Source organism: Mustelus asterias, chromosome 30 (assembly GCF_964213995.1).
Source record: "Mustelus asterias chromosome 30, sMusAst1.hap1.1, whole genome shotgun sequence".
Lineage (NCBI taxonomy): Eukaryota > Metazoa > Chordata > Chondrichthyes > Carcharhiniformes > Triakidae > Mustelus > Mustelus asterias.
In genome coordinates, this window is record NC_135830.1 from 19,611,960 (window position 1) to 19,626,340 (window position 14,381).

At 48.0% G+C, this 14,381-nt stretch overlaps 2 protein-coding genes across 4 annotated transcripts in view; one reads left to right on the forward strand and one right to left on the reverse strand.

The window, feature by feature from the left end:
• The window catches only part of LOC144480777 (uncharacterized), a 50,232-nt gene extending 39,422 nt beyond the window's left edge, over window positions 1-10,810 (reverse strand). The window contains exons 1-3 of one of the 3 annotated variants that reach the window (XR_013495712.1): window positions 10,324-10,810; window positions 3,179-9,823; window positions 1,193-3,078 (exon numbers count right to left, since the gene is read on the reverse strand). Coding sequence is in view for 1 of the 3 variants with exons in the window: in XM_078200359.1 (XP_078056485.1) it covers window positions 8,354-9,502 (1,149 nt within the window). In the remaining 2 variants the exon portion in view is untranslated. Of the gene's footprint in view, window positions 1-1,192; window positions 9,824-10,323 lie in introns of those variants that run through there. The other 2 variants (XR_013495713.1, XM_078200359.1) reach the window with 2 other exon arrangements.
• A 296-nt stretch (window positions 10,811-11,106) lies between these two features.
• The window catches only part of LOC144480944 (uncharacterized), a 117,809-nt gene continuing 114,534 nt past the window's right edge, over window positions 11,107-14,381 (forward strand). Inside the window, exons 1-2 of the mRNA XM_078200559.1 lie at window positions 11,107-11,486; window positions 12,087-13,446. Coding sequence (XP_078056685.1) covers window positions 12,457-13,446 — 990 coding nt within the window. The 5' untranslated portion in view covers window positions 11,107-11,486; window positions 12,087-12,456. The remainder of the gene's footprint in view (window positions 11,487-12,086; window positions 13,447-14,381) is intronic.

Here is a 14,381-nt window from a genome sequence, read left to right on the forward strand (position 1 = left end):
ACTCCAGAGAGAGGGAGAAAACACCTCTCACCTTTTGCAGACCTCTGGAGAGAGATGCCTATTTTCTAGCAGGTCCCAAACTTCAATTCCCAGAGGGAGAAAGAGAGAGAGAAAGAGCTGTTCCTTTCAAATTCAAACAGCAGCTGGTTGCTTGTCTCGCTGTAAGCTTAGCCCCACCCATTCACATGACCTTCTCTTGTCACTCAACCTAATTAAATCCCACTCTGAAACCCCAGGAGACAACCCTAAAAAAAAAACAAAAATGCAACAAATCCCCATTAACTTGAAGCAATTATTCTTTTGTATGCTCAGCATGTGGGCGGCTGGTTGCAGACAAATTGGCACCATAATCAGATCTGAAGATGAGGACATTCCCTTCACATGACACAAATGCACTTCTTGAAGGCACAGTATCGCGATATAATTTACAAGAGTTTTTCAAAGGTGTAACAAGCCGACTGGATAATGGGGATCCTGTAGGTGCAGCATATCTGGACTTCAGGAAGGCATTTGATAAGGTAGCACGCAGAAAGTGAATACAAAAGTGAAGACCACCAGGGGTTAGTGTTAATTTATTAGCGTGGATTCAGGGCAGCACGGGTGGCACAGTGGTTAGCACCGCTGCCTCACGGCGCCAGGGACAAGGGTTCGATTCCCGGCTCGGGTCACTGCCTGTGAGGAGTTTGCACTTTCTCCCCATGTCTGTGTGGGTTTCCTCCGGGTGCTCCACTTTCCTCCCACAGTCCAAAGACGTGCTGGTTAGGGTGCATTGGCCGTGCTACATTTTCCCTCAGTGTAACCCGAACAGGCGCTAGAGTGCGGCGACTAGGGGATTTTCACAGTAACTTCATTGCAGTGTGAATGTAAGCCTACTTGTGACACTAATAAAATAAAAAAAATAAGACTGGCTAACTGACAGAATAAGAAGTTTAACAACACCAGGTTAAAGTCCAACAGGTTTATTTGGTAGCAAAAGCCACACAAGCTTTCGGAGCCCCAAGCCCCTTCTTCAGGTGAGTGGGAATTCTGTTCACAAACAGAGCATATAAAGACACAAACTCAATTTACATGAATATTCGCATTCCAACCATTATTCATGTAAATTGAGTCTGTGTCTTTATAAGCTCTGTTTGTGAACAGAATTCCCACTCACCTGAAGAAGGGGCTTGCAGCTCCGAAAGCTTGTGTGGCTTTTGCTACCAAATAAACCTGTTGGACTTTAACCTGGTGTTGTTAAACTTCTTACTGTGTTTACCCCAGTCCAACGCCGGCATCTCCACATCATAACTGACAGAAGGCAGAGAGTCGGAATAAATGGGTCTTCTTTGGGCTGACAAGATGTAATAGTGGGGTGAGTTCTATCCTCGGCAACAACTACTGACAATCTATATTAATGACTCGGATACAGGGAATGAAGGTACTGTAGCCAAATTTGCAGATGACACTAAAACTGATGGGATTCTAAGTTGCAATGAGGAAATAAGAAATTTACAAATGAATAATTATTATGAATAATTTTGACAGGATTTCTTTATTTATTTGTGGGACATGGGCGTTGCTGGCTGGCTTGCATTTACTGCCCAACCCTAGTTGCCCTTGGAGGGCAGTTAAGAGTCAACCACATTGCTGTGTGGCTCTGGAGTCAGATGTAGGCCAGACCGGGTAAGGACTGCAGATTTCCTTCCCTAAAGCACATTGGTGAACCAGATGGGTTTTTTCGACAATCAACTGATGGCCACCATGTTTCATGGTCATCATTGGATTTACAATTCCAGATATTTTTATTTGAATTCAAATTCCACCATCTGCCGTGGGCGGGATTCGAACCCGGGTCCCCCAGAACATTAGCTGACTTTCTGGATTAATAGTCTCGCGATAATACCACGAGGCCATTGCCACCCCCCCCCCCCCCGAAAGAAGACTATTCTGTTTCCACTATTTGGTATGTCAGTGACGAGGGATCACAAATTCAAGAGGGTCAGCAAGAGAGCTAGGAGTGAGATGAGGAGAAACTTATTTACTCGGAGAGTTGTTAGGATTTGGAATGTGCTGCCTGGGAGTGTGGCTGAGGCAGATTCCATAGAGGGTTTCAAAAGAGAGCCGGATACATATTTGAAAGTGATTGATATTGATAGGGCTGGAGAATGGGACGACTGGGTAACAGGAATACAGAGTACTGGGCTAATGGTAAGATACTTGGTAGTGTGGATGAACAGAGGGATCTGGGTGTCCATGTGCATAGATCCCTGAAAGTTGGCACCCAGGTTGATAGGGTTGTTAAGAAGGCGTACGGTGTGTTAGCTTTTATTGGTAGAGGGATCGAGTTTCGGAGCCAGGAGGTCATGCTGCAACTGTACAAAACTCTGGTGCGGCCGCATTTGGAGTATTGCGTACAGTTCTGGTCGCCGTATTATAGGAAAGATGTGGAAGTGTTGGAAAGGGTGCAGAGGAGATTTACCAGGATGTTGCCTGGTATGGTGGGAACATCGTATGAGGGAAGGCTGAGGGGCTTGAGGTTGTTTTCGTTAGAGAGAAGGTTAAGAGGTGACTTAATAGAGGCATACAAGATGATCAGAGGATTAGATAGGGTGGATAGTGAGAGCCTTTTTCCTCGGATGGTGATGGCTAACACGAGGGGACATAGCTTTAAATTGAGGGGTGAGAGATATAGGACAGATGTTAGAGGTAGGTTCTTTACTCAGAGAGTAGTAAGGGCGTGGAATGCCCTGCCTGCAGCAGTAGTGGACTCGTCAACATTAAGAGCATTCAAATGGTTATTGGATAAACATATGGATGATATTGGAATAGTGTAGATTAGAGGGGCTTTAGATTGGTTCCACTGGTCGGCGCAACATCGAGGGCCGAAGGGCCTGTACTGCGCTGTAATGTTCTATGGGTGACTCTCTTGTGAGCCAGTGCAAACACAACGGGTCAAGTGGCCTTTCTCTGTGCTGTAAAATTCGATGATTCTATACAGATCGGTTAGGTGAGAATATGGCAGATGGAGTTTAACGTGGACAAGTGTGAGGTTATCCATTTTGGTCAGAAAAATCGAAAGGCTTATCTATTTTGGGATAGCTTGATCTTGGTTTCAGATAAAGCTCGGCACAACATCGTGGGCCGAAGGGCCTGTTCTGTGCTGTACTGTTCTATTCTATTCTATTCTAAATGGAGACACTTCGGGGTGCTTTGGTGCAGAGGGATCTGAGTGTCCTCGTGCAAAGTCACAGGAGGCTGGTATGCAGGTACAGCGGTTAATGAGGAAAGCAAATGGAATTTTGGCATTTATAACGAATGGAATAGAGTATAAAAGTAAGGAAGTGTTGCTGCAGCCATACGAGGCATTGGCGAGACTGCACCTGTGCACAGTTTAGGTCCCCTTATTGAAGGAAGGATGTAGTGGCATCAGGGGCAATTCAGAGGAGGTTCACTCGATTGATTCCACAGATGAGGGGTTTGCAGTTTGAAGACAGATTGAGCAGTTTAGGTCTATACTCCAGAGTTCAGAAGAATGAGAGGAGATCTAATTGAGAGGTATAAGATTATAAAAGGTATTGACAAAGTAGACGTAGAGAGGATGTTTCCGCTTGTGGGACAATCTAGAACAAGAAGTCATCGTTTTAGGATGGGAGATTTAAAACACGAGTTGAGGAGGAACTACTTTGCTCAAAGGGTTGTGAATCTGTGGAGTTCACCGCCCCGGATTGCAGTGGATGCCGAGACAGTAAGTAAATTTAAGGAGGAGATAGGCAGATTTTTAATGAGTAATGGGTTGAAGGAGTCTGGAGAATGGGCAGGAAAGTGTTGTTGAGGCCAAGGCAAGATCAACCATGATCGTATTGAATGGCGGAACAGGCTCGAGGGGTTGAATTGCTGTGCCTAGTTCTTGTGTTCTCCCTTCCCGCACACACAGCAGGTGAACAGGTTCACCCGAGTGTGAGAGGAGGTGGTCGCGTAGTGATAATTGTCACTGGGCCATGCTCTGGGACCTGGGTTCGAATCCCGCCATGGCAGATGACGAAATTTGAATTCAATAAGATTCTGGAATTAAAAGTCTAACGATGACCGTGAAACCATTGACGATTGTCGGAAAAACCCCATCTGGTTCACGGATGTTCTTTAGGGAAGGGGAAATCTGCCGTCCTTACCTGGTCTGGCCTACATAACTCCAGACCCACTGCAACGTGGTTAACTCTTAATTACCCTCCGAAATATCTAGCAAGCCACTCAGTTCAAGGGCAATTAAGAATGGGTAACAAATACTGGCCTAGCAGCAACACCCATGTCCCAAGAACGAATTTTTAAAAAAGGAACTTGCTGACGATGGGCCAAATGGACTCTTTCTGCACTGTAGGGTTTCTATGATTCTACGTCTCAGCAGACGGGATGGTTTAGTGAATCCCTCCCAATCCTCTAATAATTACCTTAAAACTAAAGCCTTGGTTACTTATCTCACTGTTAATGAAATAGATCCTTCCTACTCACTCCATCTGAGCCCTCATAATTTCATATACCTCAGTTAAACCTCACCTCACCCCCCCCTCTCTGTTCCACACACTCAGCCTAATCAATCCTTCCTCATAATTAAAAGTCCCCAGTCCTGGCAACATCCTGGCAAACCTCCTCTCTGGTGTGAGCACACCCTCCCTGTAATGTGGTGATCGGAACTTTACTCAGCAATCTAGCTGTGGCTTTAACTAGTGCTTTAGGCAGCTTTAGAATAACCTGCCTGATCTTGTAATTAAAAAAACAGAAAATGCTGGAAATAGAGATTGAATGGGCTGGGATTGTTCTCCCTGGAAAGACGGAGGCTGAGGGGGCGGCACGGTAGCACAGTGGTTAGCACTGCTGCTTCACAGCTCCAGGGACCTGGGTTCGATTCCCGGCTTGGGTCACTGTCTGCGCGGAGTCTGCATGTTCTCCCCGTGTCGGCGTGGGTTTCCTCCGGGTGCTCCGGTTTCCTCCCACAGTCCAAAGATGTGTGGGTTAGGTCAATTGGCTATGCTAAACAAATTCCCCTTAGTGTCCCGAGATGTGTAGGTTAGAGGGATTAGTGGGTAAATATGTAGGGATATGGGGGGTAGGGCCTGGGTGGGATTGTGATCGGTGCAGACTCGATGGGCCGAATGGCCTCTTTTTGTACTGTAGGGTTTCTTTCTATGGCCTGAGAGAAGTTTATAAAATTCTGAAGGGTATAAGGTAAACAGTTGGGAGCTTTTTCCCCAGGGCAGAAATGACAATTACAAAAGGGGGTACAAGTTCAAGATGAGGGGGGAAAGTTCAGTGGAGATGTGCGGAAGACATTTTTTGACACAGAGGTGGTGGTGGCCTGGAATGCGTTGCCAGGTGAGGTGGTTGAGGCAGATACGTTAGCCACCTTTAAGACTTATCTGGATGGACACATGAACAGGCAGGGTATGGAGGGATAGAAGCGGTTGGTCTAGACAGGACGTGATCGATGCAGGCTTGGGAGGGGGCTGAAGGGCCTGTTCCTGTGCTTTATTGTTCTTTATTCTAAACAGCACCCGTGGAGAGAAATGAGTTTCAGTTTTGTACCCTTTCATCAACACAGATGCTACCCTGCGGGGCGGCACGGTAGCACAGTGGTTAGCACTGCTGCTTCACAGCTCCAGGGTCCCGGGTTCGATTCCCGGCTCGGGTCACTGTCTGTGTGGAGTTTGCACATTCTCCTCGTGTCTGCGGGGGTTTCCTCCGGGTGCTCCGGTTTCCTCCCACAGTCCAAAGATGTGCGGGTTAGGTTGATTGGCCAGGTTAAAAATTGCCCCTTAGACTCCTGAGATGCATAGGTTAGGGGGGATTAGCGGGTAAAATATGTGGGGGTAGGGCCTGGGTGGGATTGTGGTCGGTGCAGACTCGATGGGCCGAATAGCCTCCTTCTGCACTGTAGGGATTCTATGAACAGAAAATTCTGGAAACACTCCCTGTTCTTGTAATCTATGTCTCAGTGAATAACAGAAAGCATCCTGTCTGCCTTTTCGATCGCCTTATCGACCTCTCCTGTCACCTTCTGAAATCTGTGGACATGCACCCCAACGACCCTCTTGTTCCTCTACATGTCTCACTATTATACCATTAATATGTTTTCCCTTTAGAACATAGAACATAGAACAGTACAGCACAGAACAGCCCCTTCGGCCCACGATGTTGTGCCGACCTTCATCTGAAACCAAGATCAAGCTATCACACTCCCTACCATCCTGGTGTGCTCCATGTGCCTATCCAATAACCGCTTAAATGTTCCTAAAGTGTCTGACTCCACTATCACTGCAGGCAGTCCATTCCACACCCCAACCACTCTCTGCGTGAAGAACCTACCTCTGATATCCTTCCTATATCTCCCACCATGAACCCTATAGTTATGCCCCCTCGTAATAGCTCCATCCACCCGAGGAAATAGTCTTTGAACGTTCACTCGATCTATCCCCTTCATCATTTTATAAACCTCTATTAAATCTCCCCTCAATCTCCTCCGCTCCAGAGAGAACAGCCCTAGCTCCCTCAACCTTTCCTCATAAGACCGACACTCCAAACCAGGCAGCATCCTGGTAAATCTCCTCTGCACTCTTTCCAGCGCTTCCACATCCTTCTTATAGTGAGGTGACCAGAACTGCACGCAATATTCCAAATGCGGTCTCACCAAGGTCCTGTACAGTTGCAGCATAACCCCACGGCTCTTAAACTCCAACCCCCTGTTAATAAAAGCTAACACACTGTAGGCCTTCTTCACAGCTCTATCCACTTGAGTGGCAACCTTTAGAGATCTGTGGATATGGACCCCAAGATCTCTCTGTTCCTCCACAGTCTTCAGAACCCTACCTTTGACCCTGTAATCCACATTTAAATTAGTCCTACCAAAATGAATCACCTCACATTTATCAGGGTTAAACTCCATTTGCCATTTTTCAGCCCAGCTTTGCACCCTATCTATGTCCCTTTGCAGCCTACAACAGCCCTCCACCTCATCCACTACTCCACCAATCTTTGCCTTATTTATCCTCACCAAACATATTTATTATCTCACACCTCTCCAGATTGGTGTCCATTTGTTACTTTTCGGCCCATCCGATCAGTCTCCTAATATCTTTCCGCAGTCTACAGCTTTCTTCCTCACTGTCAAACACAAGACTGCCTATGTCTTAATCATGCCCCCATGTTAAAGTCTAAATCATTGATATGTAACACATATAAAAGCATGGAATCGCGACCATTCCCCCCTTTGCTTTCTGCTGGTCCGGATGAAAGCACTTCCTACACTTGTGGTTGCCCAGCATGTGAGAATTGTCCTGCTTTTCCCACGTGGAACAGGATGCGCACTCCACTGGACTGGTATGTCCGACTGTGTCTTTATTAATCTAATTATTGAAAGGACTTGACAAAAAATAAACTTAAGATCAAAATAAAGATTCGTCAGCTGCTCACCGATCACCCTTTTCCATTTTCCCGAAGTCACCTTATTTTTACAGGGAGTTAATGAAATGACTTTCTTAACCCATATTATTTAAGCAGATTTTAATTTAATGCAATATTAAGACTTATTCAATGTTGAAGCTTTGTTAGTTAGTTTTATCTAGCTCCTCGGTTTAATCAATTAAATAACTGCAATTATATCATAAATTATCAATTTAACTTGTTTTACACTAATTAATGAATCATGTCTTATTTTTTAGTTTACTCATGCAGTGACCAAACGTACGGTCTCTCCCCAGTGTGAACTCGCTGGTGTATCAGAAGGTCGGATGAATCAATAAATTCCTGCCAACACACAGGACAGCTGTAAGGCCTCTCCCCAGTGTGAACTCGATGGTGTCTCAATAGGTGAGCTAACCGAGTGAATCCCTTCCCACGGATAGAGCAGGTGAATGGTCTGAGTACTCTACCTGTGTTCTAACTAGTGTTTTATAAAGTTCCAGTATAATCTTCCTGCTCTTATATTCTAAGCCTAAGACAAAAAAAGGAAAATGTCCCAATGCCTTTTTGACCACATGATCTACCTGTCCAGCCATCTTCAGGGATCTTTGGACAAACACTCCAAGGTCTTTCTGTTCCTCCATAATTCTCAACATCATCCTATTTATTGTTCATTCCCATGTCTTTTTTAACGTCCAAAATTCGTCTCTCACTGCTCTAGATTGAATTCTATTTTGCCACTTGTCCGTCCACCTGACCCAGTCCTTTCCCTTCCTGCTGTCCATGGCTTTATTCCTCATTGTCAACCATCGGAGCAACTTTTGTATCATCTGCAAACTTTGTAATCATTTTCCATCGTCTAAATTGTTGAATATATACCACAAAACTGCGGAACTCCCACTGGAAACAAGCATCCAGACAACATTCAGTCCTGGATCTGATTAGCAGCAGTAGTAGCAGCAGAATCCAACCCCTGCTGTCTCATGTGAACTTGCTGGTGTCTCAGCAGGTTGTTGGACTGAGCGAATCCCTTCCCACAGGCAAAGCAGTTGAAAGGCCTCTCCCCAGTGTGAACTCGCTTGTGTGCCAGCAGTTTCTGTTTACTTTTAAATCTCTTCTCACAGTCAGAACATTCAAAAGGTCTCTGATCAGTGTGAACAAGCTGGTGTGTAGTCAGGTGGGATGACTGAGTGAATCTGTTCCCACACACGGGGCAAACGTACGGTCTCTCCCCAGTGTGAACCCGCTGGTGTATCAGGAGGTCGGATGAATCAATAAATTCCTGCCAACACACAGGGCAGGTGTAAGGCCTCTCCCCAGTGTGAACTCGATGGTGTCTCAAAAGGTGGGCTAACCGAGTGAATCCCTTCCCGCAGATAGAGCAGGTGAACGGCCTCTCCCCAGTGTGAGTGTGCTGGTGTTTCAGAAGATCCTTCTTGCTTTTAAATTTTTTCTCACATTCAGAACAATTGAAAGGTCGCAGATCAGTGTGAACAAACTGGTGTGTCAGGAGGTGGGATGAACAAGTGAATCCCTTCCCACACACGGAGCAGGTGAACGGCCTCTCCCCAGTGTGAGTGCGCTCATGGTTTAGTAAATCCTTTTTACTTTTAAATGTCTTCTCACAATCAGAACATTTATAAGGTCTCTGAGCCGTGTGAACCAGTTGGTGTGTCAGGAGGTGGGACGACTGAGTGAATCCCTTCTCACACACTTTGCAGATGAACGGCCTCTCCCCAGTGTGAGTGCGCTGGTGTATCAGTAAATCCTTCCTGCTTTTAAAGCTCTTGTCACAGTCAGAACATTGAAACGGTCTCTGATCAGAGTGAACCAGATGGTGAGTCCGGAGGGTTGATAAAGCATTAAATCCCATCCCGCATTCAAGACAGGTGAATGGCCTCTCGCCAGTATGGACGTGCTGGTGTGTGTACAGACTGGATGACTGAGTGAATCCCTTCCCACACACAGAGCAGGTAAAAGGTCTCTCTCCGGTGTGAGTGCGTCGGTGGGTTTCCAACTCAGAAGGATAACTGAATCCCTTCCCACAGTCTCCACATTTCCATGGTTTCTCCATGGTGCCGGTGTTCCTGTGTCTCTCCAGGTTGGATGATCAGTTGAAGCCTTGCCCACAGAGCCAACACGGGAATGGTTTCGCCCTGATGGAAATGGCGCAGTATATTTTCAGGCTGTGAGATCGATTAAAGCTCTGTCCCAGTTGACTAACTGCGATGGATTAGGATGTCTGTTTCTTGGAGCTCTCCACACTGATGTTTGAAATCTTTTCCCACAATCAACAGACAACCATTTCTCCTTCTAAATTCAAAGCCCAGTGAAATGCAAGTCCTGATGAAGGAAATTGCCGATCTTGATGTGACAATTCAAGCTGAAAAATACCCTGTAAAAAGAATTTACAAAACCGTTAATTTCAATGCAGACTAGAAATTTTGAACAGACAATTCTAGTTTCTCTGGAACATTTTTTCCTCTCTTCATAGAAATCATAGAAACCCTACAGTACAGAAAGAGGCCATTCGGCCCATCGAGTCTGCACCGACCACAATCCCACCCAGGCCCTACCCCCATATCCCTACATATTTACCCACTAATCCCACACATCTCAGGACTCTAAGGGGCAATTTTTAGCATGGCCAATCAACCTAACCCGCACATCTTTGGGACTGTGGGAGGAAACCGGAGCACCCGGAGGAAACCCACGCAGACACGAGGAGAATGTGCAAACTCCACACAGACAGTGACCCGAGCCGGGAATCGAACCCAGGTCCCTGGGGGCTGTGAAGCAGCAGTGCTAACCACTGTGCTTGTTCCTCCAAATGTGTAAATCCCCGTCCCACACACTCTCCCTCCTCCCTGGACTGAAATCCAAACCCCATCTCACCATTTCTTTCCTCCACTCCCCGTTTTCTCCCTCCCTCTCCTCTGTCTGGGTTCAGTTCTCCAGCTCCTCTCTGCAGACTGACAATAAAACCAGTGGGTCTTACTGGGGGTGTTGGGGCCTCCAGAGGGTGTTGGTGAATCCTCCCCGCCCACCTCCCAGGGTTTCCTTCCTTCCCAGAGATCAGAGTCCTCATTGATTTGAGGTCAAAGTGTAACCTCTTATTTACTGTCCCCCCTCCCCCATCCTCTGATGTGAACCATCCTCCAGTGGCTGAGCCAGGATGGGGCCGTTAACCTTGGCCTGTTCCCGGGAGGGAGTGAGGGAGAAGCCCCGCAGCTGCAAACCAGGGAGCTGATGCAATGATTCTGAAGGGTTTGCGGATCCACAAAGTGTTTCCAAATCCTCCCCCTAGCCACCGCCTAACGCTGACTCCGGCTTCCCCGGGACAAACAAGCGCCCAGGCCCTTACTCACACTGCGCATGCTCCAAACTCTTTGACACTGCGCAGAGCTCTTCACCTCTTGGACACGGCGCCGGCGTCCAGCTCAAGCAGTCGCTCTGCGCATGCTCCACATCACAATGCCCGGCGAGTGATTGACGGCGGCTCCAGACCAATAGGAAGAGGCGGGGGGGGGGGCGGGGGCTGGAGGACGGCGCCGGAGCGATTGGTCTCCTCCAACCAATCGGAGTGAATGGAGAGGGGAGGGGGCGGGGGCTGGAGGACGGAGCCGGAGCGGTTGGTCTCCTCCAACCAATCGGAGTGAACGGAGAAGGGAGGGGGGCGGGGCTGGAGGACCAAGTTGGGAGGTCTTCCCAGCGGCACAGGGACTGTCCCGATCGGGGTGCTCCGAGCATGCGCAGGCTGGCGGTGCGGAGTGAGTTGTTTACCGTTCAGTTCACAAGGGAAGAGGAGGAGCCGGAGGATGGCAACCCGGGGGGGGCCCGACCTTGAGGGTTCAGTAACACTCGGTAAAGGCCGGAAATCCCGAATAAAACAACTTGCAGCTCCGGGGCTTCTTTTTAATTTCCGGAGAGCAGACCCAGTGTAATGGCCGCCATTTGTTTTCAGTGGAGGGAAGAACGCCGCCATTTTGGGGACAGAGTGGGCGGGGCTTCAGGGTCCCAGTGACCAGGAGGGGAAACCACTGATTCATTGATTACAGGTCAAGTTTATGTTAAAGTTCATTTATTAGTGTTACAAGTAGGCTCATATTAACACTGCAATGAAGTTACTGTGGAAATCCTCGAGTCGCCACACTCCAGCGCCTGTTCGGGTTACACTGAGGGAGAATTTACCACGGCCAATGACACCCTAACCAGCACGTCTTTCAGACTGTGGGAGGGAACCGGAGCACCCGGAGGAAACCCACGCAGACACGGGGAGAGCGTGCAGACTGCGTACAGACGGTGACCCAAGCTGGAAATCAAACCCAGGTCCCTGGCGCTCTGAGGCAGCAGTGCTAACCACTGAGGCACCGTGCTGCCCTGTCATTGTCACGCACACACACAAGGGGCTGGAGAATTGAATCAAGCTAGAATAAAGGGAGGGAGGGAAATAAAACTGGAGTAGCGTAAGTAAATGGTGTAGAATCTGCAGCAGGTTTGGATTTAATCAGAGGGATGTGGTTGGAGAATGTATGAGATGAGCCTCAACAGCTGCAGGGGATCAAGAGAGGAAGACACTTATGTAGAAACTACAAATGTCCAATCTGACTGTCTATCTTGTACTTACAGTGAATGACTTTTTAAAATTCTCTTCACAGAAAGTGAATTCTCCATCAGGATCTGGCAGAGTCACTCGATTTATCGGGACCTGATTATCATCAGCCTTTGAAGGGAGAAGGAAAAATGTTGGCCTGTTCTGTTTCCGAGGAATGATTTCTAACTTCAGCGTCACTGCCTCCTCCTGTGCTGCAACCTTTATATAGTTTTATTCTGTTCTAAAAACATTGGGATACACACACTGAAGTGAAAGTGTCCCAGTACACTGGCTGGAAATAGCTTTAACCAGTGACACAGCCGAGAAGAGCATTGCACCATTCACAACGAGGAGAAGCTGCCCTGTTTTATGCGGAGTCAAGACAAGGGTTTAACTGATCATCCCTCCTGGAGAGGCACAAGGCCACCCGCACCATGGAGAAACTATGGAAATGTGAGAACTGTGGTAAAGGATTCAGTTATCCATCCCAGCTGGAAATCCATCAGCGCAGTCATGTTGGGGCTGGCACTGTGGAAAAACCTTGGAAATGTGAGGACTGTGGCAAAGGATTTTATTATCCATCACTGCTGGAAATCCACCGACGCAGTCACACCGGGGAGAAGCCGTTCACCTGCTCTGTGTGTGGGAAGGGATTCACTCAGTCAACCTGCCTCCTGTCACACCAGAAAACCCACACCAAGGAGAGGCCCTTCAGCTGCACTCACTGCGGAAAGAGGTTCCGGCAGTCGTCCCATCTGACTGCACATCAGCAAATCCACACTGAAGACAAGCCGTTCAGCTGCGCCTCCTGTGGAAAGCGGTTCAGGCAGTCGTCCAGCCTCACTGAGCACCAGCGAGTCCACACTGGAGAGAAGCCATTCACCTGCCCCGTGTGTGGGAAAGGATTCACTTGGTCATCCGGCCTCCGGTCGCACCAGCAAGCTCACAATGAGGAGAAGCCATTCAGCTGCGTTTCCTGTGGAAAGAGGTTCACGCGTTCGTCCAGCCTCGTTGAGCACCAGCGAGTTCACTCTGGGGAGAGACCATTCACCTGCTCCGTGTGTGGGAAAGGATTCACTGGGTCATCCAGCTTCCAGAAGCACCAGCGAATTCACACAGAGGAGAGACCGTTCGGCTGCACTTTCTGTGGAAAGGGGTTCAGACAGACTTCGGACCTCAATGTACACCAGCGGGTTCACACTGGGGAGAGACCGTTTAGCTGCTCCCAGTGTGGGAAGAGATTCACAAAGTCTTTCACCCTGCTGATACACCAACGGACTCACACTGGAGAGAGGCCGTTCACCTGCTCTGGATGTGGGAAGGGTTTCACTCAGTCATCTAATCTATTGGCACATCAGCGGGCTCATAAGTGTCTCCAGGAGTTAGATTCCACTCTTATTGCTGCTGTTAAATGTGACCAGGATTGATTGAAACTACCTGGTTTGTTTCTGCCAATGTTAAGTTCCATCCATGGGCCGAATGGCCTCCTTCTGCACTGTAGGGTTTCTATTTCTATTCTATTCTATCCAGTAATAGTGTTGTGAACATCTAATTCATCATTCAAATGTTGAATGTATTCTCTGTCCCTCCACGCCGACACGATAGCTAAGAAAGTCCACCAACACCCCTAATTTCTCAGGAGGCCAAAGAAATTTGGCATGTCTCCTGAGACTCACCAAATTTTACAGATGCGCCAAAGAAAGCATCCTTTCTGGTTGTATTGCCGCTCGGTATGGCACCTGCTCTGACCAAGACCGTAAGAAACTACAAAAGGTTGTGAATGTAGCCCAATCCATCACGCAAACCAGTCTCCCATCCATTGACTCCGTCTACACTTCCCGCTGCCTCGGGGAAAAGCAGCCAGCATAATCAAGGACTTCACGCACCCCGGACATTCTCTCTTCCATCATCTTCCGTCAGGAAAAAGATACAAAAGTCTGAGGTCACGTACCAACCGACGCAAGAGCAGCTTCTTAGAATAATAGAAACCCTACAGTACAGAAGGAGGCCATTCGGCCCATCGAGTCTGCACCGACCACAATCCCACCCAGGCCCTACCCCCATATCCCTACATATTTACCCACTAATCCCTCTAACCTACGCATCTCTGGACACTAAGGGCAATTTTTAGCATGGCCAATCAACCTAACTCGCATATCTTTGGACTGTGGGAGGAAACCGGAGCACCCGGAGGAAACCCATGCAGACACGAGGAGAATGTGCAAACTCCACACAGACAGTGACCTGAGCCGGGAATTGAACCCAGGTCCCTGGAGCTGTGAAGCAGCAGTGCTAACCACTGTGCTACCGTGCCGCCCTGCTTCTTCCCTACTGCCATCAGGCTTTGAAATGGACCTAC